This window comes from Fusarium subglutinans (assembly GCF_013396075.1).
Source record: "Fusarium subglutinans strain NRRL 66333 chromosome Unknown NRRL66333_c0000031, whole genome shotgun sequence".
Taxonomy (NCBI): domain Eukaryota; kingdom Fungi; phylum Ascomycota; class Sordariomycetes; order Hypocreales; family Nectriaceae; genus Fusarium; species Fusarium subglutinans.
The window spans coordinates 382,970-407,716 of record NW_023502094.1 but is presented as its reverse complement, the minus strand read 5'-3'; the positions used below and the strand labels follow the sequence as shown (position 1 = coordinate 407,716).

General features: G+C 47.5%; 9 protein-coding genes across 9 annotated transcripts; 5 read left to right on the top strand and 4 right to left on the bottom strand.

Moving 5' to 3' along the window:
- Positions 1 to 164: 164 nt before the first annotated feature.
- Positions 165 to 2,461, bottom strand: FSUBG_3747 (uncharacterized protein; the record flags this gene model as incomplete). The annotated part of the gene is made up of 5 exons (XM_036681661.1): positions 165 to 1,328; positions 1,372 to 1,604; positions 1,664 to 1,955; positions 2,025 to 2,077; positions 2,260 to 2,461. The coding sequence occupies 5 exons, from the start codon at positions 2,459 to 2,461 to the stop codon at positions 165 to 167; spliced, it is 1,944 nt and encodes a 647-aa protein (XP_036540862.1).
- Positions 2,462 to 3,255: 794 nt separating this feature from the next.
- FSUBG_3746 (cholin permease) lies at positions 3,256 to 4,712 on the bottom strand (the record flags this gene model as incomplete). The annotated part of the gene is made up of 2 exons (XM_036681660.1): positions 3,256 to 4,374; positions 4,425 to 4,712. 2 exons carry the CDS (start codon positions 4,710 to 4,712, stop codon positions 3,256 to 3,258), a joined length of 1,407 nt encoding a protein of 468 aa, XP_036540861.1.
- A 551-nt stretch (positions 4,713 to 5,263) lies between these two features.
- On the bottom strand, positions 5,264 to 6,736 carry FSUBG_3745 (ethionine resistance; the record flags this gene model as incomplete). Its single annotated transcript, XM_036681659.1, has 1 exon — positions 5,264 to 6,736. One exon carries the CDS (start codon positions 6,734 to 6,736, stop codon positions 5,264 to 5,266), a length of 1,473 nt encoding a protein of 490 aa, XP_036540860.1.
- Positions 6,737 to 7,510: 774 nt separating this feature from the next.
- FSUBG_3744 (agmatinase 1) lies at positions 7,511 to 8,954 on the top strand (the record flags this gene model as incomplete). Its single annotated transcript, XM_036681658.1, has 6 exons — positions 7,511 to 7,651; positions 7,700 to 7,887; positions 7,940 to 8,023; positions 8,070 to 8,299; positions 8,350 to 8,768; positions 8,823 to 8,954. 6 exons carry the CDS (start codon positions 7,511 to 7,513, stop codon positions 8,952 to 8,954), a joined length of 1,194 nt encoding a protein of 397 aa, XP_036540859.1.
- Positions 8,955 to 9,152: 198 nt separating this feature from the next.
- Positions 9,153 to 10,205, bottom strand: FSUBG_3743 (C6 finger domain protein; the record flags this gene model as incomplete). Its single annotated transcript, XM_036681657.1, has 1 exon — positions 9,153 to 10,205. The coding sequence occupies one exon, from the start codon at positions 10,203 to 10,205 to the stop codon at positions 9,153 to 9,155; it is 1,053 nt and encodes a 350-aa protein (XP_036540858.1).
- A 1,916-nt stretch (positions 10,206 to 12,121) lies between these two features.
- FSUBG_3742 (uncharacterized protein) lies at positions 12,122 to 13,228 on the top strand (the record flags this gene model as incomplete). Its single annotated transcript, XM_036681656.1, has 2 exons — positions 12,122 to 12,178; positions 12,587 to 13,228. 2 exons carry the CDS (start codon positions 12,122 to 12,124, stop codon positions 13,226 to 13,228), a joined length of 699 nt encoding a protein of 232 aa, XP_036540857.1.
- A 340-nt stretch (positions 13,229 to 13,568) lies between these two features.
- On the top strand, positions 13,569 to 14,231 carry FSUBG_3741 (uncharacterized protein; the record flags this gene model as incomplete). Its single annotated transcript, XM_036681655.1, has 1 exon — positions 13,569 to 14,231. The coding sequence occupies one exon, from the start codon at positions 13,569 to 13,571 to the stop codon at positions 14,229 to 14,231; it is 663 nt and encodes a 220-aa protein (XP_036540856.1).
- Positions 14,232 to 14,626: 395 nt separating this feature from the next.
- FSUBG_3740 (uncharacterized protein) lies at positions 14,627 to 15,718 on the top strand (the record flags this gene model as incomplete). The annotated part of the gene is made up of 1 exon (XM_036681654.1): positions 14,627 to 15,718. The coding sequence occupies one exon, from the start codon at positions 14,627 to 14,629 to the stop codon at positions 15,716 to 15,718; it is 1,092 nt and encodes a 363-aa protein (XP_036540855.1).
- Positions 15,719 to 16,419: 701 nt separating this feature from the next.
- FSUBG_3739 (fungal transcriptional regulatory) lies at positions 16,420 to 23,722 on the top strand (the record flags this gene model as incomplete). Its single annotated transcript, XM_036681652.1, has 17 exons — positions 16,420 to 16,772; positions 17,700 to 17,861; positions 18,670 to 18,792; positions 18,971 to 19,368; positions 19,415 to 19,556; positions 19,608 to 19,914; positions 19,969 to 20,262; positions 20,314 to 20,700; positions 20,752 to 21,038; positions 21,303 to 21,328; positions 21,784 to 21,856; positions 21,995 to 22,146; positions 22,200 to 22,376; positions 22,569 to 22,830; positions 23,146 to 23,276; positions 23,370 to 23,593; positions 23,657 to 23,722. 17 exons carry the CDS (start codon positions 16,420 to 16,422, stop codon positions 23,720 to 23,722), a joined length of 3,564 nt encoding a protein of 1,187 aa, XP_036540854.1.
- Between the last annotated feature and the right edge of the window lie 1,025 nt (positions 23,723 to 24,747).

The window sequence follows — 24,747 nt, the reverse complement described above, 5'->3', positions numbered from 1 at the left end:
GCCTTTTATGCCTAACTAAGCTTGCTTAGTTAGCCTCCCCCCGGCTCGAGCCAACGGGTAGATCATCGTGGGCATTGTCATTTGAGAAACCAATTTAGGTCCAACTTCCATTCCATCCGTCAGCACGTTACCAATAGCAATCTGGAATGTTCCTCGCAGGCCACTTAATCCCAATACCCTTCTTCGTGAGGCGAAAACTCCTCGCACGTCATCATTCCTCGTATTTGCAAACTCTCGCCATCTTTCCCCTCTGTCCCCTCTGGACCCCCCAAGCGCATCGGTTGTTTATGCTCTTCCTTTGGGTAGTATCCGGTCGCTATCTTGGACTCATTGCTGACCCACCGCCGGAACCAACAGAATTTGCGATGTCGCATCAGGCATTCACCGTCTTCAATTCCGTCGTCTACCCAAGCTCCAGGGACTTTTATATGAGCATCTTCAAGTGTTGCCCAAAACTCACCAGACAACTCCTCGACACATGGGTCCCAGGAAAAGGACCAGTCTTCGGCACGCAAACCAACTGAAAGAATTACTAGTGAAGGCCCAGACTTTGGTAAACGCGCCCCTGGCTTAATCTCCACTTTGGTGTCCTTGCACACAGTATCCTGATAACTTTCTAGGCTGTATAGTAGTTCCAGACTCATATACTCTTCGAGGTTGATGCCGGCCGCTGCAACATCCCCGAGCCAGAGAGTAACAGCGTTTTGTATCCACCTTTCAAAGGGGAGGAGTAGAAACTGCCGCTGCCATAGGACTTTAAGAATGCTGGTAAGATTCCAGAAGGGTCCATCATGTGGATGAACTATACCCATGGGCGAAACTCCCAGGAGCGACTTTCTAACCAAGCGCCTCCAGTCGTGAAAGGTCTTTTCGTTGTTCAAGAGTGCATGGAAATACTCGTAGATGAGGCTCGAACTGATGCAGCTGCAACTACCATCCGGATTTGATGAGCAAACGTATGGGGGGAAATCAGCGGCCACAGCGAGACCGCTCCTTAAAAGTTCCAAAGGAACAGCTGGGTCGAGATGACCGTAGTTGAACTGAGCGATAACTTGACGAACAGATTCCGACCCTGGTAAAATAGTGTGGAGATTTGGGACTACCCAAAAAGCAGAGCGGTAGCCAATATCCTGCCAATCGTCTTGTTGTACAATTCCTTTATCCGCTTGCCAGATACGGGCGAGCTCCATTGGCCTTGATGTTTCAGGTTCATTCCAGAACCATACCGCTACGCGGCCGAATAAATACTCTGCTTCAATATCAGAGATCCTCATGCCCATACGAATGAGCACCTCAATAGATTCCATCCTCCTAGCATCCATGGCAGTCTAGATAATCAGACTATGCTCAACTGAAGGATTTGCGACTCACATGAAGTAAAGACTTTCCAAAGGGATTCATATCATATATTGATGCCTCCCTGTTTTTGAGAGACTCAACAATATCTTCAACTTGCCCATTTTCAACGGCCCGGAATATGCCAGTACCCCAAGGCCGAATGTTCCAAGTATTCAGTTGAAAAGTCCAACCGGTCGACGCCCGAAGCACTGACAGGTCCCAGGATCTCTGTATGAACCAAGGCATCTGTACCCTTGCTTGAAAGTCTAGAGACAATATTAGCCATTTTCGCAGCATCTGCGTGGGATGAAAAGGCTGGACTAACATCTTGCTTTATCTGGTACATGGTGGATAGAAGGGCTCGCAACAACTTCATAAGACTGTACGGTGAAGCTCCCCAACGGGCCAGGTTGCCTCTGCGGCAGTGGCTTAGCGGCAGAACGTAGACTTAAGTCTCTGCGTACAGGAGACTTGATAGCATGCGAAGATCCTGAGTTATGCTCCTCTTGAGGTCCCTCACCTCTTGAAGTCGGGTTGTCATCTTCAGAACGTAGCAAAAGTTGCTTGCGAGAGTTTGAATCCTGCCAGTTTCTTATCTCGGAAATTATAATCTCCGGCTGCGCGCGTGATAAAGCACTGTCGACGTTAATTCATGCTTGCATTGAGCATTATGGCTAATGGCTTACATCAAATAGGTTTGCTGTGAAAGGGATAGCAGCTGCAGGGCTGATGCGAGCCGCTGTTGGTGTTCCTCAATCACATCTTTCTTGATCCTGACTTTCAGCTGAGCCACTAACCTCCTGCTGGTTCTCGCCATACTGAGTTGAGATTCCATGTCTCTGACTAAGGTGTCAAGAGTCTCTACCGCTCTCCGAGAATACTCTAGGCTCCGCTTCGTCGCTGAATCGCTCTGAACCATACACCGAGTCCGATTAAACTCGTGGTCCATTTCCTCGATGGCGGGGGCCAATATCTCCAATTGCTCGATACATCTCCGAATACTAGCGGGGACATCTTGGACTTCGTCCCATAAGCGCTTAAGTCGGATGGTGTTCGTGCCGAGCTTTCCTGCTACCTCGACTATTGTGATGATACTGGAGGCCAGGCCGAGAATTTCTGCCATTTTGTGGGAGATGAAGACACGAGAAGACACGGAAAGGGTGGGGAATTATTTTGGGTAAGTAAGTAAGAAAGCTGAGTCTGCCTCATCTAGCAGATGCTGGGTCTAAGCCTCAACGACTACGCCTCATGCATGATGACATACGTGCTGGACTGTGACTGGCCAACGGGTTGAAAACAAGCCATCATAAGAAACGGATTGCATCGAAGAATGAAGCTGTCGCTGGAGTAATTGAGAATACTATTTTCACGATTCCCATCAGACTAGGCCCTTGACTGATGGCCTAGATAACATATCACTTCGCATGTATCGCTGGTGTAGAATATCTGCTCTTATGTAGTAGTGTCAACTTTATAGTTGAGATTTCAAGGAGACAGCATCCGAGGCCATCGAATAGTGGATCGAATCCTGGGGAGGAGGTTCAGGAAGAGGGCCAAGAGGGCTTGCATGGCAGCGAGGCCTTCCGACTGGGACGAAACTCGGTGGACCCATATTCCAGAAACGTGAAGAGGGAATGATTGATTAATTAAATTGACAGCTTGGATATGTATTATGGGAGGACTGAAGTATACTCTACACGCTCCTATAGTACCGTTTCTTTGTTTTCATCTCCATCATAAGTCTGGTGAAACGTAGGCCCTGGGTAATGCTTCGAGGCTGACAGGAACCACCAAACCGTAATCAAGAAACAGAGACCACACAGAATGACAGAGTTGTAGTTCATCGTTGTTGCATCAAATGGCATGCCGAAGGCTACCAGCGGTCAGTAAAACCTCGGAGAAAACACGGGCTAGGGACTACTTACGGAAACAAAAGAACACGTCAAAGACCACAATCAGTAGTATGGTAAGTCCGTTGATCCAGTATCCAAAGTTCTTCAGGTGGAAGGGACCGGGCGAGAATCGTTTGCGACCGCTCAGGACATTTGACACAATTGGGATAGCGTAAGACACAGTTGTGATGATAATGAACGATCCAGTCAAATTACTGAAACCGACCGAACTTCCAAGTGGGATTGCACCGATACCCGAGGCAATGACTGCCACGAATAGAGTTGACTCAACCGGTGTACCGAGCTTCGCACTCACTCTGCTGAAATAATTTGAGAACGGCACAGCTTGGTCTCGAGCCAGGCTCCAATATGTACGGCAGTTGGTCAAGACCGTTCCAATGACACAGCAAAGAGACGAGATGAGAATTATGAACAACAATGCAAATGTGGCTGCAGCACTTCCAGTGGCTTGATGGTAGATACCAGCCAGAGGGAAGGTGTTCGAGTTGCCTTGGAGAACGGAGAGGTCGGAGATGGCATATCCCAAGACAATAGCAAAAGCCAAAGCATAGACACCACCGATGGAGATGTAGAGAAAGATGGCTCGAGGTAGATCCTTCTTCGGGTTCTTGGTCTCTTCCGCCATATGAGTGATAGCGTCGAGAGTTCCAATCGTGAAAGCTCCATTTAGAATGCCAACCATAAAAGCAACACCATCATTCCAGCCAGTCAAGTTATTCTCATGGAACGAGTTCCATACAAAGTCACTGGAAGCATGCTTTGACGGCATGACAGCGACAATGATGATAGTCACAAGACCTCCTGCAACAACGAGGAACAGGCCAAGCTTCTGAGTATAGGGAACAAGTCGGTTCGAGAAAATGACGACGAAGGCACTGAGCCAGATGACGATCAGGTACGCAACATAAACATGCCATGCTGAGGGAGAGAAGCCGGGGGTGAGAGTGGCATAGCATTGAACACCTGCATTGGCGGCGACTTGGACGAGCGAGGCTAGACCGAACATCCAGCCGTAGAAGTTGATCCATCCTGTATAGAAGCCAGTGACACGACCCCATTTGGGCCCTGCAGCTATGGTGGCCCAATGATAGACACCACCGGAGCTAGGACAGGATGAAGCAAACTTGGAATATGTCAGATGGACCAAAAGAAGTCGGCTCAGATAATACATACCTCTGATATACTCAACCCGATAAAGGTGTAATAGATCACTGCCACTATGAGACCATAGATGACACCTGAAATGCCACCGCTGAGGATAGACACTGAGATTGAAGAACCAAGGACGACCCAGGCATTGTTGACTGTCACTGCAATGCCTGTGAGTCCAACGAGACCATACTGGCGAGTAAGCTGATCTGTGTGGCCAGAGGCATTGATGACGGAGCCTTGTTCGGTTGTTTCTCCTTCAGTGATGTCTCCTTTCTCAAGGATACCGCCATTGACCTTCTCAACCTCCATTGCGATTGACTTGGTACTATGGTCAAAGATGGTACAAGAAGGTATGCGTAAATTCAATTGCATACAGTCACATGCTACAATGCCCGCTGTGAACAGCCATTTGCAACTGAGATGCATGCACTTATACCTATACAAGCATGACCATATGAGGCAAAGATAAGTAACACGGAGATAGGCTTCAGTAGCTTCAGTGCGTGTGCGACCCTATTCTGGCTAGCACCATGTTTATCATGCGGCAGACGGATGCCGATACCACGTTTTTGTTTTTCTTATCAGAGCAGATGGTTTTGCTAGAATGTGAGACTAATTATTACCCCAGCTCGCCTTATCAATTGGGGGTTCCAGATTTCCGTCTTATCTCGGCGCAGAACCGTTACATCGGTCGGTCCAGAATCTTACGACCTCGCTACGACATTATTCATGCGGAATATGTGCTGCGGGACATCGGGTGTGAATGGTGGGATTGGTAGAACTTTGGAAGTGTCATGGAGAGAATTTTCATGGTTAGAGTGAGACTGATTAACCTATTATTTTCCACCTGGCAGTCTATCTCAATGGACAATCTCCATGCCACCGTTCTCAATTCTCTCTGCAGCCCTCTGTATCTCTTTTCGCCAGTCACACAAAGCAATTATAATCCACTCTAGAATACCAACCAGAAACAGTGCGACACATTGTCCAACCCAAAGCCCAGAAAGTCCCCATCCATGAAAAGCGAGCCAAATCCCAGCGGGTAGAGCACCTCCGTAGTAGCTAACACAATTGACAAGTGCACCAACCCACTGTCGGCCCATGCCTCGCAGCGCTCCTCCACAGCTTCCATTTAGACCATCGGCTATCTGGAATAGTGCTACATAAGGCATGATGTGAGCGACAAGTGAAATGACGTCCTCATCGTCGTTGAACAAGCGCCCGATCACATTCTTGGTAGACATGAGGATCGCGAGGATGATGGTTCCGAAGAACACGGATAGTAGTGCTGCGGCGTGAGCACAGCGTCTTGCCTGCATAGGATCTCCCAATCCCAAGAGATTGCCCAGTCTAGAAGAGGCAGCAACGCCAAGTCCAAAGGGAATGGTGTTGATGATTTGATCCAGGGTCATGACAACCGACTGGGCAGCAAGAGGGATCGTTCCAAGACGGCCAGCTGCAAGAGCAACAATCTCAAAAGCCCACCACTCGGTACCAACGTGGATGACACCTAGAAAAGCTAGCTTTGCAAAGGGACCAAGATGTTGAAGAGCTCGACGTGGCTCAAGACCGCCCCAGCATTCGCCTCCCTTGACAAAAGTGGCATAGCCAACCAGGATAAAGAAGGAGAGCCAGTACGAGATACCAGTGGCAATGGGTGATCCGTAAAGCCCGAAGCCGAGAGGGTAGATGAAGAGGTAGTTGAGCAAAGCGTTGAGAGGAGAGGTGACGAGTAATGCATAGGTGCCCGGGCGGTAGATCCCTTGAGCTTGAAGGAACTTCTTCATCGCCTCAAACCACACATAGCCAAGACCACCAGGTATCAGCAACTGCAAGAACTTGGGTCCCTGAACACAGATAAACTCTTCCTGTCCAAGGCTCCGAAAGATGTATCCAGAGAAGCACCATATAACAGCGACCACCGCATAGAAGCCCGACAAGACAAACAAGCCCCTCTGCAGCAGTATTCCCAGGTCGTGTTTATTCTTCGAACTTGTATAGGTACTCGAGCCGAGCGTATCGAGGGCGGTAGTACCGCCGAGAGCAATCAGCCAAGCTGTTGCCATGGCGAACATGTAGGAGAAGGCAGCGGTTGCAAGTGATTTGGGTGAAAGACGGCCAACCATGAGAATAGAGACTGTTTGAAGGCTGTTTTGGAGCATGTAGGCCAATATGACCGGTACAGAGGCTTTGACGAGTATGACAGTCTCGTCGAGCCAAGGCGAGCGACTCTTGGGCTCGATTGACGGGTCATGGGTCGGTGGGATCAGAGGGGTTTCCTCGTCTGGGAAGGACTCGAAGTGAGGTCGACGGGTTTGAGGTTGAGGAGCCATTTTGCTTGCTGTTTGTGTGTTCTTGATGACTCCGTTGGACGTTGGTGTCGGTGATGGAACGAGAGGTTTCAAGACTCAGCAAGCGTCAGCCAGACTTGAAGCGAATCAACAGGACTTCTCAATTACTTGAACTCGGCCACCACTCTTTACCATTCATAACAGGTGAGAGGCACTATTACAATTTGGTAAAACTTTTGCCAACACAGAACTACTGATAAGCATGCAGTCATGGTGGGATGTCGGCATATTCAGCTGCAACGCGCCATTTTCTCTAGTCTGCGGGATTTGCAACCTCGCGATCATCAACTTCCGCCAACGTAACACAATACCAAACGTTCAACGAGAATTCATCGTCGCACAAGAAGCTTATCAGCACGTATCATAGGTTTACTCGATCCGGCAACTTAGCCACGATAAGAATGCGGAGGTTGCGGGGTGCCGATCTGATTCTAGCTGCATCGAGGAATTTACCCCAGACTAGCCTATTTTAGATATCTACGCGCTTCGAGGACGCCCGTTGATTTTGAGGTTGTAAGTGGTGATGGTTTCCGCAGGGGGTTTTGATGATGATATCACTTGGGAGAAAGAGGAGTTTGTTAGTCAAATGGAATTACGTTGGTGGAATGATGGACCAGTGGTTGGCATGAATGTAACTGTGATCCTGATTTGAGTGTCTCCGGAAGCCGAGCTGTGCCATGGCATAAATACTCGCTATGAGTCTACTATCTACCAGATGGAACATTCGCAACAGTATCCTTCTTAATTCCCCTCAGAATGTTGTACAAGTCCCTCCTCTCACTAAGCCTTGCCTCTGTGGCTCTCGCCCATGGTGACCATAGCCATGACCAAGAGCCCATGTCAGGTCCTCACCAAGGTCTCTGGTACAACACCCTTCCCGGCGATGGCGGCACTCAGGTAAGTATCCCAAATCTGGTTGTGGCAAATTAGGCTGATCAAGTCTAGGCCGACTCCGTCTTTTCCGGTATCAGCACCTTCGGACGTCTGCCATATCAGCCATGCTTGAAGGCAAACAGCATCAAGTATGACATTGCTTTCATCGGTGCTCCGTTTGATACAGGTACTTCTTACAGACCTGGTGCTCGCTTCGGACCTTCTGGTATCCGACAAGGCTCTCGACGACTCAATCTTTAGTAAGCCAGTCCCCCATTACCTTACCGTCGCTAAGCCTAACTCATTTTGTAGTGGAGGTTACAATGTGCCTCTGGCTACCAACCCCTTCAACAGCTGGGCCACAGTCCTCGACTGTGGTGACATTCCGGTCACCTCGTAAGTAGTCTTTAAGCTCATGTATCGTTGTCCTAATGGCTAGAAGGTATGACAACCAGTGGGCGCTTCGACAGATCGAGGAAGGCCATTATAATCTCCTGTCACGCCCACCAGCCACAGATGCAGACAAGTCTGGTCCAGCCCTCAAGAGCCGAACTCTTCCTAGAGTTATCACCCTTGGTGGTGACCATACTATCACTCTGCCTCTCCTTCGATCCATCAACCGTGCCTACGGACCTGTGACTGTCATTCATTTCGACAGTCATCTCGACACTTGTATGTCTTAGCATGTCTTGACTCTCTAGCTATTGCTGACAGATGAATAGGGAAGCCCAAGGTCTTTGGTGGATCCCCTTCAGAGGTCGCTGCCATCAACCATGGCACGTACTTCTACCATGCAGCTATGGAAGGCCTGCTCCGCAATGACACGAACATTCACGCTGGCATCAGAACTACCCTAAGTGGCCCAAGCGACTACGATAACGATGGCTACTGTGGCTTCGAGATTGTGGAAGCTCGAGAGATCGACACCATTGGAACTGACGGTATCATTGAGAAGATTCTCAAGCGCGTCGGTACCGATCGCCCTGTTTATCTGTCCATCGATATCGATACTTTAGATCCAGCTTTCGCCCCTGCGACCGGTACTCCTGAGACTGGAGGTTGGTCAACTCGAGAGCTCCGAACTATTATCCGGGGACTGGAAAGCTTGAACCTCATTGCTGCAGACATTGTTGAGGTTGCTGTAAGTTAGATCAATATGAGAAGATCCAGAGCTTGGACTAACAAATGCGTATAGCCTGCCTACGACACCAACGCTGAGCACACAACCATGGCGGCTGCTGATGTTCTCTACGAGGTCATGTCTATCATGGTCAAGAAGGGACCTCTCAGCCGAATGGTTGAGGGTAAGAAAGAAGAAGAGCTGTAAACTAGCCATGGCTAAAGACATTATGAGATCGTGGAGAATGCCTCAACGAGAAAGTGAGGCATCGAAGACATATGAATCACATATGGAATGGTGTGGATACTAGATGTATTTCGATCTGGGCTTTTGATTCATAGTTGACGCTTTTCAAAACAAAACAATATTATATGACAACTTTTCTAATTATTCAATTTGGGTCAGCTATGTTCTTGATGAACAGTGAAGTAGAGACTTACCTAGTAAATGGCTGGCACACAGGTATCCCTCAAAATCGTTGCAGTCCTCTCTGATCTTCCAAATATCTTTGAGTGCCTGTTCAATTACCTTGACATGTAATGACCCGATGCAAATCTCAAGCTTGTGTATCTTATCAAGGATGAAAGTCTTCTGTTCCTCCTTGTAAGCTTCACAACCAACAGTGAACAGGGGCATGGCCATTGCGACCCAAGTGTTACATGGCTCGCCTTGGGCCATGTTGCTGATCATTCCGCTGATAGTCTGAACAGCATCCTGTATAAGTTGTGATGACGAGGGAAGGCCGTATAACTGTCGATATAGCTGAATCAATGTCGCCTGTTGGAAGACTTTGTTGCAGAGTGCAAACTCACGACCTGACTGTGATGAAAGAGATGATATCGAGACACCTGGTGGCGACTTGACATCCCGCCTGATCATAGCGTTCAGCTTACCAAGTAAGGTATCTGCATCTATAGAAGAGTCATTTAGCGCTGACCCTGGTGTAGATGCATTGATTTGCTGCAATATGTCGAGAAGCTCTTCGCTGTATCCGAGAAAGCCATCAATCTGATGATTGTATGCCGTATTCGCGGGGACAATCAGATTAGCCTTCTCCGATGTTATTTTAGGCACGTGTGGTAGTGTCTCCAAACTCCGATACAGCATGAAGAGATGCTTCATCGCAGATCTCAAGGCCATGTCACCAGCCACAAATCTCCGATAATCATGGCGACCGTGAAGAAGAGCTTTTATGCCTTGCAAGTGGATCGGCCACCTGAACATCCCCTGCTGTCCGGAAAAGACATCTGCCAGACACCAGATCAGACATGTCGCAATAAGAATTTCACTCTGCTGCCCTTGAGCCAATGCTGATCTCAGCAAAGGCAGGCCCGAAGATTGCAAATGTTCCATTATTCGAGATGTGCTCGTTCCTTCGACTTCTGTCATGCCCCTTGACTCAAAGCTTGCGGTTGACAGTGCCAGACTGGCAGAGAGGAGATGAGGAGATTCGAGCATGGTGGGCATAAGGCCACGGCGAAAGTCATCGTGAATGGTTGGGTGACTCGATAACGATGCTAGAACACCTTCGGCAAAATGATGCAGCAACTTCTTGTACCGCCTTGGGAGCGCCAAGCCATTTGGCAGGGACTCTGGTATTGATGATACTGGGTTATCCTGTTCTGTACCGAGCTTCAGGTTGCCACTGAAACTTATTGAACTACTTGAGCCTATTCAATGGAGTCATTAGATGATATTAAATCCATTTCTGAGGTATGCATAACTTACCATTTGGTCTGTTCTGTACTCCTTGGCTCCAAACGAGCCTCAACTCATACTTGCAGCTCCGGTGATTCGAGACACATTGACCGCAGCTCGGCTTCACTTCGTCGCACTTACGCCTTCGTTTTCTACACTCACCACAACCTTTGCGTGATCGTTTCCCTGTCATGTGCTTCTGTGATCACATGAGTATCGGTATCGGTCAATTGAAGCGGGCAATTGGGTTGGAGGGCGAAAGTCTGGGGTAACAGGACATTAAATGGTTGAATGGTCACGATAAGAACGAGGCAGGTGATTGGGTGATAAGAATCACTGCGGGCTTATCTTTATTATCCCGATCACACCTTGAAATTGGCTGTTCAAGAGAGTTCTTGCTTTGTATGGTATCAAGCGCTTCAATTGGAAATATAGATTATGAATTTGTATTTTCTACTGCATTCATCTCTAGTACCTCGATGGCCGTTGCTCCCGAGGTATTGTCGCTACAAAAGTGGAACTTGACTGTTCGAGTATAACGCGGGTGTGGATTGACTTAGTAGCTTAGTATGCGGCAAATCCAGTCCAGTCGAAGTACTACGAAGAAAGTCTGCTTCCTTCCCATGATATCTCGGCAATTGTAAGATTATAGCGAATAATCTCGTTGTTGGAGACTGTTTTCCATATGAGATAGGTGTAAGTTCACGTTGAAAGGATCTGAGACCTGGCTGAATTTCAATTTGAGCCACCAGCTCAGTCATCTGGTAAGCTTTCATGATATCAGATATATTCTATAGCAACTTATCGGGCATTCTTATATAACGTCTAATTAATAAGTATGGCTTATTGTTTAGAATTGAGACTCATGTTTGACAGCTTGTAGCCTTATCCTAGCATATCGAACTTAGAGATATCAGTTTATTCGAAAGCGGTATGAATCCTACTCGCTGAGGAGACATTATCAACATTAGCGTATTGAATAGGTTATTCACACAAGTGGGAGCTTACAGGAGAGGAAAGGGTATCATATAGCTTAGAATCACTGTGTGCTGTTGCTGAGCCGAGTTAGTAACACAGAGGGCAGAGATTAACAATGACATGCATAATGACTCCTAGAAATTGGAAATTTGACTCTACATCGGAGCGAGAAGGTGAAGAACATTTCTATTTCTTGTGAAAGATCTGGTAAGGCAGTAGAATCTGTATGATCGATGAGTGCCAAATGTTCCCCAAGAGCTGTCGAGAAGTCAAGTTCTGTTGTTGATCAACGGCACCAAATATACAACAGAGGAGGACTTCACGCCTCACATTAGACAAATGAACTTGTTGGCCACATAGGCCTTTAATTTTCGGACTTGTGTGGTTTTATTGACATGTGAACTCTCATCTGTCGGGAGGGAGCCAACGTGCCCGAAAGAGACTCAATTTGTCTCTATTCGGACGATTATCCGACTTTAACCATCAATACATCACAACCTTGGCAGTGGCTTTTTCTTGCTTGGCGTTGAATGAACCAACGAAAATCATGATATTCGAGCTTCCCTTCTTGGAAATCACCGACAGCTTCATGGCTTTCTGTCTACAAAACTTAGAGGTTCAGTCGGATATTTCTAATGCCCAGTACCAGCTCAGCCGCGTCTAAGATTACTTTTGCTTCATCCGCATCTCTTTTCAAAATGTCATCCACTCTTACGGCAACCGTCAATGTCATTTCCATGGCCATTTACACTATGGTGAGACCAACAGGTTCAGTCATAGACGCAAATCCCACCGCAACAACAATCGGGCTGGCGTGCCCAAGCCACGAGAAGATCGAATGTAGCCAGGACTATACCAATACCTTCGTGGTTGGGCCATGGATCAGTACAGTCGTTCCAGAAGGACTACCTTCCACTGGAACGTTTAGATGGCGTCAGGAGGTTGAAAGGGAGACATTGTCGTATGGGTGTCGCATGAGCTCTGGTATACGTAAGACATGCACTGGCCTTCATCGTCATCTACAGGATACAGAGAAGGGTTGGACGACCCAGAGCTGGACTTGGACGGAGACGGAGCACATGTTTGATACCATTCTGCTGCCAATAGCCCTCACCTCGGGCCTGGAGCAGCTGGGAACTGATGTCCAAGCTACACCTACATAGGACGCCAGCGAGATCTCTGCTTCGCGACGGAAAATCGCAACTGAAACCTCCCCACCAGTCACCCCGAGCTTGTTCATTTACGACGCAAAAGAGTACATGATACACACTCCGACAGGCTCGGTTATAAGCGTTAATCCTACAGCGACGACCATCGAATTGGGATGTCCCGTCCAATCCGATTGTCCATTTGAATACAGCAACACCTTTGTCGTCGGACCATGGGCTAGGACTGCCGTTCCAGAGGGCTCAGCATCGACAGGCACGTTTCATTTTTATCTTGCTAATAGTTACTGGGGGACAGCCCTCTCTGTGGAGTGTCTTGTGAGTAGTGGCATGCCTCAGACATGCACGCACCTAGTCACAGGGATGCAAACCAGAACTGGGAAGGATGGAGATATTTATGCAAACACAGTCACTGAAACTGCGACGAACATGATTCACCTCGCGACGTTGGAAACGCATTTTACGTACATGCCCATTGTCATCACGGCTGGCCAGGAGCTACTTGGGGAAGCTACAGCAACATCAACTGCAACTGATACATCGTCGCCGGAGGAAACGAACGGGGCTGGATCGAGTTCTGGCTGTGTTGCGGGCGTTGCGGCCATGGCTGCGATTGCTTCCCTTATCATAAACTATTAAGATGCCATTTCTGAGGATTTTTTTTTTTTCATCTTTAATCGCAGTGGGAGGCTGATATATTACACGGTAATTACATTGAGAGCATGTATCAGAGCGGAATTCCGCTTGATCACGAAATATCACATTAGCCGGCTTTAACCACCCGAAATTGCCAGCCAAACTCAGCCCTAGCAGGCTCCTATTCTTTGTACCATGAATTGACCAACCATAATCTCAGTTGACTTTCCATTTCAAGAATTCGCCGAGATCCATGCGCCCAGTGTTTCTCTTAAAGCCTGGCCATGCCACTCAAGACTCTTCATCGCCAACATCTTACCCATCGTCATTCGTTATAAATAAAATGTCTTCAGCACTCACCACACCAGTTTTCATACTTCCCCTAGCTCTCTACAAAGAACAAACGCCATCAGCCGTAGTCATTGCCGCCAATCCAACAGCAACTACAATACAATTATACTGCCCTGACGAAGTCTCCGCAGCATGCGAATCATCCGGGTACAACAACTCCATTGTAATCGGACCATGGGCAAGCAAGACTGTCCCAGCTGGCGCGGCTTCAACGGGCATATTCCATTGGATGCTGGCGTTGAATGATCTGGGCGGCGCCAGTTCTGTTGAATGCCTTGTAAGCAGCGGCACGCCTCAAACATGTACGACCATGGCGCTTCCGAAGGAGACTGGGGAAGACGGGATTACTGACGTTGCGACTGGTTTTGGGAGTATCACGAAAGAGTTTGAGCTTAAGTTTGGTACGCTGCCAATCGTCATCACCAAGGGTCAGGAGCTGCTTGAAACAGCATCTCAAGCCACGACCACAGAGAATTCTAGTGCTTCTGAAACCACGGGAAGTGAAACTGAGGCCAGGAGTACAGAGATCAAGGCAGCTGGCACTTCAACGGGTGCTGCGGCACCAAAGGAAACTAATGAGGCTGGATCAAGTGCTGTCCGTATTTTGGGTATCATATTTATGGCTGCACTAGCCTCATTCATCGTACAGTTTTAGAAAGTTGACATGAATTTACGGGTTCTTTCTAAGAATTCTTTCCGAGCGTGTATTCGCGTATCCAGGCGACGGGAGGACTCCAGAGGCCCAGAGCTCATTGTTCAGTACACATTCAGCAAACGACATCACTATGTTGTAATATTGCACGCAGCTTTTCTAGTCTTCTAATCAATAGTAAAACAAATCATCTCTTATCTCTTACTTTTCAAGGCAAAAAAGGATTTAAGAATGCTGTCTTTCACTGCCTTATTAGTAGGGGTTAATAACTCAAGTCCGAGCAGCATTACGTCAGCTGGGATCAGCACAAAACGAGCAGATCCTCAGCCTTATGCGCAACGTCATGCTGAACCTGTCATCACTAAAGTTGACGGACCAAGAATAAAGCCACCAGAACAATGTCGTCAGGGCAAACTCAAGAAGCTCTCGCATGGAGGAGCCGACAGGCGACGATGCGACAACAGCAACAAAACATGCCGCCTGCAGTAGTGCAAATCGTCCTCGCCCAGGCTAAGCGCCAATTCGACGAGCTACAGCAAATGACACCAGAACAGCGACGCGCGGGCAATCGTATGGGCGCCTCCTACGATGACATTCCCATCACTGAGCCCAAAGATCTCATGCTTTTTAACGGCTTTGCTTCCTCACAGCCCGATTTTGTCCAATTCAGCAGGGCTTGTCGAGAAGGTGACCTGTCTACTGTCGAGTCCATCGTTACCTCTAAATCTCGCACGCCAGCCTTCCTCCACGAAGGTCTTTTCAATGCATTGGGTAGTGGCAAGGTTGATGTTACGCGCTATTTACTTGACTATGGAGCACCTATCACAAGAATAACTCCATCATGGGCTTTGGCGGCCCCAATAGGCGAGCAAAAGGCCTTGTTTGAACTGCTTCTGCAGCACGGCTGGAGCGTGAATACGCCTGGCTTCTACGGAGCTGTCTTACTACCATCCGTTATTCGCTCGGGCAACGGTGATCTTCTTGACTGGTTTCTTGAGAACGGTGCAGATCCGAATCTTGGAAAACAAAAGGAGAATCGCGACCGTTTTGGCGGCCCTGAATTGAATTCCTGCGAAGCACTCGAGATTGCAGCAGAGATAGGCACCGTCGAAACGGTGCAGAAACTCCTCAACGCTGGTGCTAAAATTGGCAATGGAGCGCCATTGTATTATGCAGCCGGCGCCTATCCGCCAGGATCAAATCCTCATGCTGGAGTTGTAACGCCCAGTAAAGAATTTGATGAGTCGAGGATTCCTGTCATGGAATTGCTGGTAAAGAGCGGTGCGCAGGTGAACGATAAGTTAATCTCGCCCCATGTGACGGCACAGTATCCAATTGTCAACGCTGTCATGGCGGGCGCTATTGAAAGGTTGAAATGGCTGTTGAGTCAAGGCGCAGATCCAGATATGAAGGGACAGTTTGGCAGTGCTCGCGAGTATGCTGGAAAGCTTTCTAGTGATGAGATGAAGCGTGTACTACAGGTGCTTTGAAGGGCTATTCTTTTATGATACAAGCCTGGCAGTGCGAGTTTTGTAGGAGAGTCGCAATAAATTGCTGACTGCGAAATGGCACCTGCATATTCTTGCACAAGAACTGTAAATACGATGCGTGAATACGAAAACAGATGTAGTTCTGATGAGAAGGTTAAATTCTCGCGGCTGACTACGGATTGCTCGTGGCGATGGCGCTCTAATAATGCTAGCAGTCAGAGATAGATCTGAGACCTCAAGACAGATCCAGTAAATCATTTCGTAAGAACTAAAATTATATGTAAGTCTCGTGAATGACTTCAATACTAACTGCTTCGTAATGCTTTCGTGTCATGCGTGTCGCAAGAGCTGAATGCAGGGTCTTTTCAGGCTGTGCTAGATCAGGCGCCTACAAAGTCCCAGCATTAGTGGCGGTGCCGTCCAAGCGCTGTAACGGCATATCCCATTGGCCGTAGTTGGCTCACACGGCCACTAAAGCCCGCTTTTTAACGCTGAACGCGCGTCTGGGACTGCAAACCTTAATTCTAAATATTCCCCGTTGTCGTTTTAAAAGTCAATCTCTACCCCTAAATACGCGTTTTCTTAATCTTGTTCCTTGTCTCAAACTTTCAGTAACAAAAACCTAAAATCTCACAAATCGAACTCTATCCCTAAGCAATTATCTGCTCAGATATCTATACTACAACCTATCATTTCTACAAATGTGCTTATTCAATCTCTTCTCAAAAGACAAAGACGAAAAGGACAATCTACCGCCTCCACGGCCAACAAGTCTTGGGCGCAGAACACCAGAAGCTACATCAAGACTCCAAGGGAGCAAATTCGACGGCAGTCCCAGACCATCAGGCGATAAAGACAAGTACGGTTACGGAGTCGGCTACAGCTCTGGCAATGGATCGTTAGGCGTCGGTGGACCGCATGGCGGCTTGTACGGTGGTGTCAACGGCGGTGTTTATTTTGGCGTTAGTGGAGGACCAAATGGAGGTGTTAACGGGGGAGTTTATGGTGGTGTTTCGGGGACAACGCATGGTGGCGGGTTGGCGCCGGCTGGAGGGTATGGGAGTTCACCAGGGGGCGGGCATGGATACCTATGATTGAAAGGAAGATGATTGGGGACTGGTCATTATTGTATTCTTTGTTCTCAAGCGCTGAAATTCCCTAAGATACCTCGGACAAAGAAGAGGCTTTGTCACCTTTGATCGGGGACCTAAAAGCATACCACCATCGTAAACAGGCTATTGAATCCACCGAATTCCATGTTATGGTGCGGCTGGTAGTGGCCCTAATATTCTGCTATTCTTTGTCTCCCATTAACACGAACTTCAACATAACGATTGTCATCTTCTCGGAACGAAAACGAGTAGCACATCTGCCTATGCGAACAAACTTCACTGAATGACTTGCTTGAGCTCTTTGTTGTGATGTAATAATCGGGTGAAAGATAACGTAGTAGCTTGGCTACCTCCCAGGCACCTTATGACGATGGCAGATCAATTCAAGCGATCTGTCTCATTCACTGCGACTTGGGCATATACTGTTTGGATGAGATCTCGGAATTACATCATTTAAGCAGCCCAAACAATAGGCTCTCTGTTGTGTACCTGGTTGAACAGTAAGTCTTTGAGATACAAGTCATTGAATGATTCGATACTCGTCAATCATTGATTGTTCTACGTAAGATTCACTATCTGGTAGCAGCTTGAGAAAGTTACATACATTCTAGCCAACGTCAAAAGAGCAAAGTCTTGCCACTGTTCAGGTTAGGCCGTAAACACCATTCCAATTCCCCAACCTCAACTGAGTTTCTTTCCTTCTCATAGCCCACCGATCTGCTATTTGATTTACTCTTCTCACTTTACCCATCTCTGCACTTTGCAGTCCAACCTGGGAGCCTCAACACTTGTCTTGTATTCCGCCACATTTCGCCCCGTCTTCCCTGTCAGAGTATCCGCATTCACCAGCATTATTGTCACCTATTCAGCACTCTTCCATCCGACACTATGGATTGGGAAGAGTTCCACGACTGGCTTCTATGTCTAATGGGGGCAATTACCGGTCCTTCAAAGGAGAGTGAGTGGACGCTGGAGGATATCTATATGAGCCATGGCGACAGACTTAGATACGTCGCCATGTCTAACGAGGAGTATGCGGCTTTCTTAGAATGGCGAAAATCTCAGAAGGGGCAGACAAGCTTTTTGCCCTGCTCGTTCCTTCTGAAACCTTTGATTGCTACTATTCTTTGCTGTCTCATTTTTAGCATCGCACTCCCATAGAATTTGGGGAGTTCATTCATGGTCTTTTCAATCAAGGCCAGGGTATTAGGGAGAGCATTCTGGAGCACGGAATTTTCAGGAACCCCCATAACAATGCAGCACCACTTTCGGAGATGATTCTAGGAAGATCTACGATTCTAGACACACCACCGCCGTATTTCGCCTTGTTTTATTGTCGTCGTATGAAAGGGGATATCACAATAGCCTCTTGCGCTGTGTCTGGAAAAGAGCATCTATAGAATATTGGGACAAAATACTGCTATTCGGTATTCACTAAAGAAGATCAAGCAGCATTCTTGTTAATATCAATTGGTATTCTTTCACTTCTCTGCTTTATTCTGAGGTTGTATAAATTCCAGCTGACAAATGCCTGAGTTTCGGATGAAATAGCTTCCAGCTCTACTTCAGATCAATTCATGACATAAACCGTAGTTTTCTTCTCCAAGATTTTATTAAGATTGAATGCTCACCTACTAATAATCATACGACTGTATTTCTTTAATAAAGGCCATTCGCCGTTTATACTCCTACAATCCATTTCCGGGGAATGCTCTGGTGACTGATTACTCAGGACGATCACGTGTGGATACTACCGGGGTCTAGATCAAAACAGCGACCACTTTACAAGACGCCGAACATCCCGCATTTCACTCTTGGCGACTAACAATTCCCCCCCAGGTCCACCCCCAACGACACAGAGATTACCGAAATGGATGCTCCAGCTGAAAAGGTGCAGCAGCATCAGGTTGCATGCTTTAGCTGCCGTGCATCGAGGCAGAAGTGCGATCGCCAGGATCCTTGGTAAGTCGGTCTAGCCTTGACCATGTTCACACGAGGCTGACACGGCAGTATTAGTTCTCGCTGCTCTTCTCATGATCGCATTTGTAAATATCCAGCTCGCTCAAATAGGGGTCGTAAGCATGGTAGCACGAAGTAAGATTCTAACTCTTTGTTGAGGCAGTTCTAACCCGCATGACAGCAAACCAGACAGCGTAGAGAAGCTGCTCGCTCGCATTGAAGAAAGCGGTGCTCGCGAGGAAGTCCTCACAGCTCTTTTGGGACAAACCCTCCCCAGTCCAAATACAACAGTGTCTATAAGAGGAACGCCGTGGACACATAGACAGGGTACTGATTCAGCGCCTGACTATGGCCACGATACGAGTCAATCGTCGCGTTCTGTCACTCATCGGCGTTCTGTCAGTTATGACGAGAGCGATGATGCAGATGGTTTGGTGTCCCCCATAACTATGGTCACCGCTGCTATCTCTATGAGTTCCTCTGCAGCTTGTGACAGACTTAGATCTCAGATGCCGATGCAGCCGGGTATGCGTGAGGCCATCATGGCACCAATAAAAGAAAGGCTCGCCCTGTATTTTGGTAAGCTAAATAATACCTCTTCAATCCACCATCTAACTCGTATCAGCTTCACATAGAGCACAGCAAAAAGATTGGGAGGTTCTGGCAACTCAAGCTGTTGACTCCCCATTCAAGTTAGAGAGAGACACTTGCGATCCTCTTGCTTCAAGACTGATCGATGACAACGACGCTTCATTATACTTCCAACTGTATGTCAAAACTCACGTGTGGTGTCGCCATGATGCTGACGGATAGCAAAGATTCTTCCAGATTCGCCATCCTCTGATCGGCCTTCTCGACGCCACATTACATACCCGCGAGTATGTCTACGGATGCTCATTCACTTTATTCTCCGTCATCTGCGCACTTGGATGTGCTGTCTCAGCACGTCCTCGCGACCGAGCCATATATCCAGTTCTATCATCATTAGCCAGCGGAAATATCAGGTGGTGTATCGCCGCCTCGGTGAAATCCCTCTCAACTATCCAAGCCATTATCGCCTACCAATACTGGGCCCCTCTCTCTGCAAGGCAAGCAGATGATCCATACTGGCTAACACTAAGCCATGTAAGTATCTTGATATCATTCCATATATCCAGATATGTGCTGACTTCCTTGCAGGCTGTTCAGCTAGCCAAAGAGATGGGAATTAACAGATCAGACGTTGTGAAAGAATATGTCAATGCGGAATTTCCGAATGCTTCCCCAGAGCTGACCGACAGGTATTCCAGAAACTATGAAAGAGCGTGGCTGTACACCTTTATCGTAGATAAAGGCTTCGGGGCCCTCAATGGTCGTTTGCAGTGTATGAGCTGGAGGGCAGTACCTCGTACTGCAGTAGATTGGTGGAAATCACCTATGGCAGAACCAACAGACCGTATCATCAGTGGAGTCATCGAGATTAGGGGGTTATTGGTAAGCTCAATACTGACGCGGTCGACATCCCGCTAACAATCCTTGTCACAGCTCCAGGCAATGGAGAAACGTAGACATATAGTCTCGTCACCAGCTTCCATCCTAGAGTGGCACAAAGAAGCTTACGAGCGCCTAACCCGCGTTCGCAACGAACGCTGTCAATCCGATGACCTACCATCTTCGAAATATCTCCCTATCCTAGCTTTCTATATGGATCACAGTATCCTGGTCTTTAATGCTCAGGCATTGCGAGATTTGACCGCCTCTGAAGATAGTGCTGCAGCATCTGCACTTTTGATTATTCAGAGGAAGAGCATTGAAGTTGCTGGTCGTATCTTTGACCATTTGGTAACAGACAAAACTATAAACGACGTCTCAGTTGGCTTTCAGAATAACCAGTTCATTATGATCTGCCACGCTATGACTGAGGTACTGCGGGTAAGTCTCTTTCTTTCTCAGGTCTTTGAACACCACTAATTTGGTATCCAGGCAGTAAAGAAAGGCGGCATCACTACAGAAGAAACAGCCGCTGCTGCAGAAAAGGTCATCAGTATTATTCCATTCTTCGACCGCGTGGTACAACATCTCCCAGCATCATCATCTGCCCATCTTTACTATGATCTTGCTCGTTTCTTTGCATGCCAGATCGACTCTTTGCTTGCGGCGCCTGATCCACAAGCTTCGCGAGAAACGATTGATCAAGGAATGTTTACGGATGAGTGGTTCAAATCTGTTGATTCAGGCGTGCCGGATGTTGCGACATATATAGATATGGGGTATTTGGGAATGGATCAGTCAATGATGGGTGCGAATGGGTTCTTCGATTTTAATGACTTTAATGGGATGGCATAAAGGTTTGGCGAGATTAATATTAGGGTTCAGGCGTTGGTATTTCATGGTCCGTTATACGATATCGAACTTGAGACACTTTGTATCACAGCTAGTAGCTTTAGAACTTGCCCATCTCGTCAGGATGTTGAGGTAGTCACCGTGAACACTCGCAGGACGCCTTTCCAAAGCCTAGTACCAAATCAATACAGTTCCATCTTCGTTTTCGACCTATCAGGTTTGATCCTAAGCGCCAAGTAGGCTATCATAAGATGGATTTGTTGCAAATGTGATAGTGAATAATTCAGTATATGCATAAGACGTTCTAGACCAAGGCTTAGCTACCGCCGCCAGGGGTTGGCCCGCACTATCCGTCAATAGTTCATTGACACCAAATAAAACGGTAGCATTATTGGATACATTGGTAAGCTACGACATTTCAGCCTGCGGCTACTATCCTACTATTCCTGTTTAAAACATCAGCCAGCCAATGTGAGTCGGCTAGTCCGAAGTTCCAAGACAATTGCTCCTCATCGTATGACAACCAAAGTTCCCTACAGTATTAATGGAGCTCAATCCTGTTAATTAACGACTTAGATCAGCAGTTCACGGCAGTTCAGCTACTCAGGGGTCTTCAGCTGTTGAAAGTGGCTGAGCAAGCAATGATGTATCGAAAGACTAGTTGATCTGCAGTGTCCTGCGATGCCGGGGATGCCGTAGTCCAGCCTCCCAATCCACTCGAGTTCGCAAAGAACATCGCCGCACTGTGAGTTTCTCTGATATCATAAACGGTGTCTGTTATAGTACTTAAAGCCTGCATTGATCTAAGCATTGTCCTTCCCCCAACAACTACACTTTACAAACTATTGCTCTGTTCATCGCAGTACATACTACTTCTTTCAAGCAAAATGGTCGCGATCGGAATTAGGTATTACAAACTCCGCAATGCCGGTATCGCCTGCATTATCTGGCCACAGCTCAGAAAGGAGGGCAACCCTGGCGAAACAGTCTGGGACGGAAGGAAGAAGGACGAGTCCAAGTACAGATTGCCTATCAGTAGGTGCAACAGAGCATACGCTATTGATCTCACAGTCTAACTTCTCGTATAGATACATCTGTTACAGTGGACCTTTCATCGACAGGTATATCTACTGACACCAAGTTCTTCTTATCTGAGAACACCCTGTTTGGTACAGACATGTGGGACTCAAGCCAGTCGTTCTTCTATGATCCCAATTCCAACGTCACTGCTTGTGCAACCAAGTGGGGAGGAGCCAACAATGGAAGTGTTGAATACGGGGACTGCTAGTCTTGGAAGTTTGGTCCGGAGGAACAAAAGATCGACATGCCAATGGCTACGGAGGTTGAAGCTGATACAGTTGCGGTTGCAGACCAGAAGATCGAAGAACTTCTGAATGCATTCTTTGGTGACGAGTTGGGCGGTGGACCTGATGGCTAAGAACTGTGGGAGGGAATAGCTAATTGGGCGGCAAAAACCAACCCAAAGGCGATCCTGGCTGGCACGGGACTTATGCTGGCTTTCCTCATCGCCAGGATATGTGCCGTTCGCAAGGAGACGATGACCCTACCCAATGGTACTATTGTGACTACCTGGGACCTTGGGCCAGCTCCGCGGAATGGACATGAAGTTGTTCTAGGAAAGGTCGTGAAGGACTGGAACGCGATACTGCATAAAGCGAAAGAAACTCAAACCATCAACGGAGGAATCACCGACAAGAAGTAGGTTCATATGTCCAGTGACTCATGATCCAGGGATCTTTGGGGTGACGGCACGTTTGTTCAAGAAGCCGAAGAATGGCTGAGGAACTATGATTAGGTTGAGGACAAGCTCATGAGTATTGTCAGTACCTAATCATCTGATTTGTTTAAGGTTATATACTGTTCAAAAACAAGTTTCAACTAGCAGTGACGTTCTGAGCATTGTACCGATTGTGCTGATAGATGCGCTCTTTGACTGCATAGCACATATAGTTGCATGAACAGGACTTACAGGCACAATTAAATTACTACAGATATCTTGTATCCAGTTAACAGTCATACGAAATCGAATCTCAAGAGGCTTATCGCCCAGCCTTTTCCTTTTAAATCGCTCCCCTCTTCTCCTGGTGCCGAGGCCATTTCTTGCGCACCTCTCAAGCTATCGATCTTCCACTGTCTTACCCCAAGTATGCAAAAAGATGCAGCAATGTACATAAATCCAGTAAACAGCTGCGCGCCTAAGTAGCTCCCTGTGCCTGTATAAATCTCCAGAGCAATAGGTGCGCTAAACGTCGACGGAGCAGCCATAGCTATTCAAAGACAACTCAACGCCGAGGCCAGATTCTCAAAGCCTGTGACTTCGACGAGGACGGGTGATATGTTGACCCAAAAGACACCGGCTGACAAACCCCCGACCAGTGCAAATGTCAGGAGCACGCCAAATGACTTTGCGTTGATCCATATCGCAAATGTCAAGATTCCGGTGATGAATGACATGATGAAGGTGAGGTTAATTCTGCCAAACCGATCGCTTAGCCATCCTATGCACTGCCGACCGATGGCTTAGCCGAACATGAAGAATGCTGGAATCATCGATGCTTGTGGCGATGAGAGTCCAACAACATTTGCGTAATTGGCGAGTGTGAAGATGAGAACGAAGTAACCGAGCATGCTGAAGGCGCCGTAACTCAAGACAAGAAGATACTCCGGTCTGTACAAAAGACTTGTGTCGAAGGCGAGCCTAGTTGCTTGCGAGTTGTATCGAGTTCTTATAAGAAGGGTGCAAGATATTCGCCACCGCAGACACGATTGCAAGAATCCGATAAGCCCACTCCAAACCCGTATTGCGAATAATAGCTCCGGTAGCAAGTGAGTACGTCAATCCTCCGAGACCAGCCCCAGCGATGGCAATACCATTAGCTAAGGCTCTTCGTCTCGTGAACCACTGCGATATAATCCCATAGGACGGTAAGAACAACAATCCCATCCCAATTCCAAAGATTGCTCCCTGAGAGAGAAATAGTTGCGATGTTTCAGTTGACAAGCTTGCACAGACAAAACTGACAGACTGTACTATAGCCCCAATAAGTATCGTTGGTCTCGTACCAAGTTCTCTAGCCATGATAGTTGCGAACGGTGGTATGAGCATCATGATACCTACGCTGAGAGATCCAGCGATGGCATACATAAGTGGTGTTGTACCAGGAAAGGTATTCTCCTTGACGAAGTGAGCGAGGAAAACTGAATATGCTGCGTTGATACCCCACGAATGGTCGTTAACGATAGCCACAGACGTCGTAACGATCAAGCCATATCCTCCATCCGGGGCTTTTCGGAAGTCGGAGAAATCTCTTGCGTCTCCAAGTCCGGGTAGGTTATAGTGTCTTTATCGTTCATGTTAAAGGCTCTGCAGGTTTGGACCGAAGCATGACTCACAATGCGCTTTTAGAATATATATAGGACAGCCAAGTCAATGTTCATAGATATAGCCACAAAATCGCGCCATCGGCAGACTTTGGGAGTAGGCCATTGTAAACTCATTAGCGTTGCCAAGACCGTAGTTCTGTCTCCGCGATAGCTAACCGAAGACTCGGGACCTTGACATAAAAGGCCCGATATCAGCTAGCTTTTCCTCAAAGCGAAGAATACTATGCAATG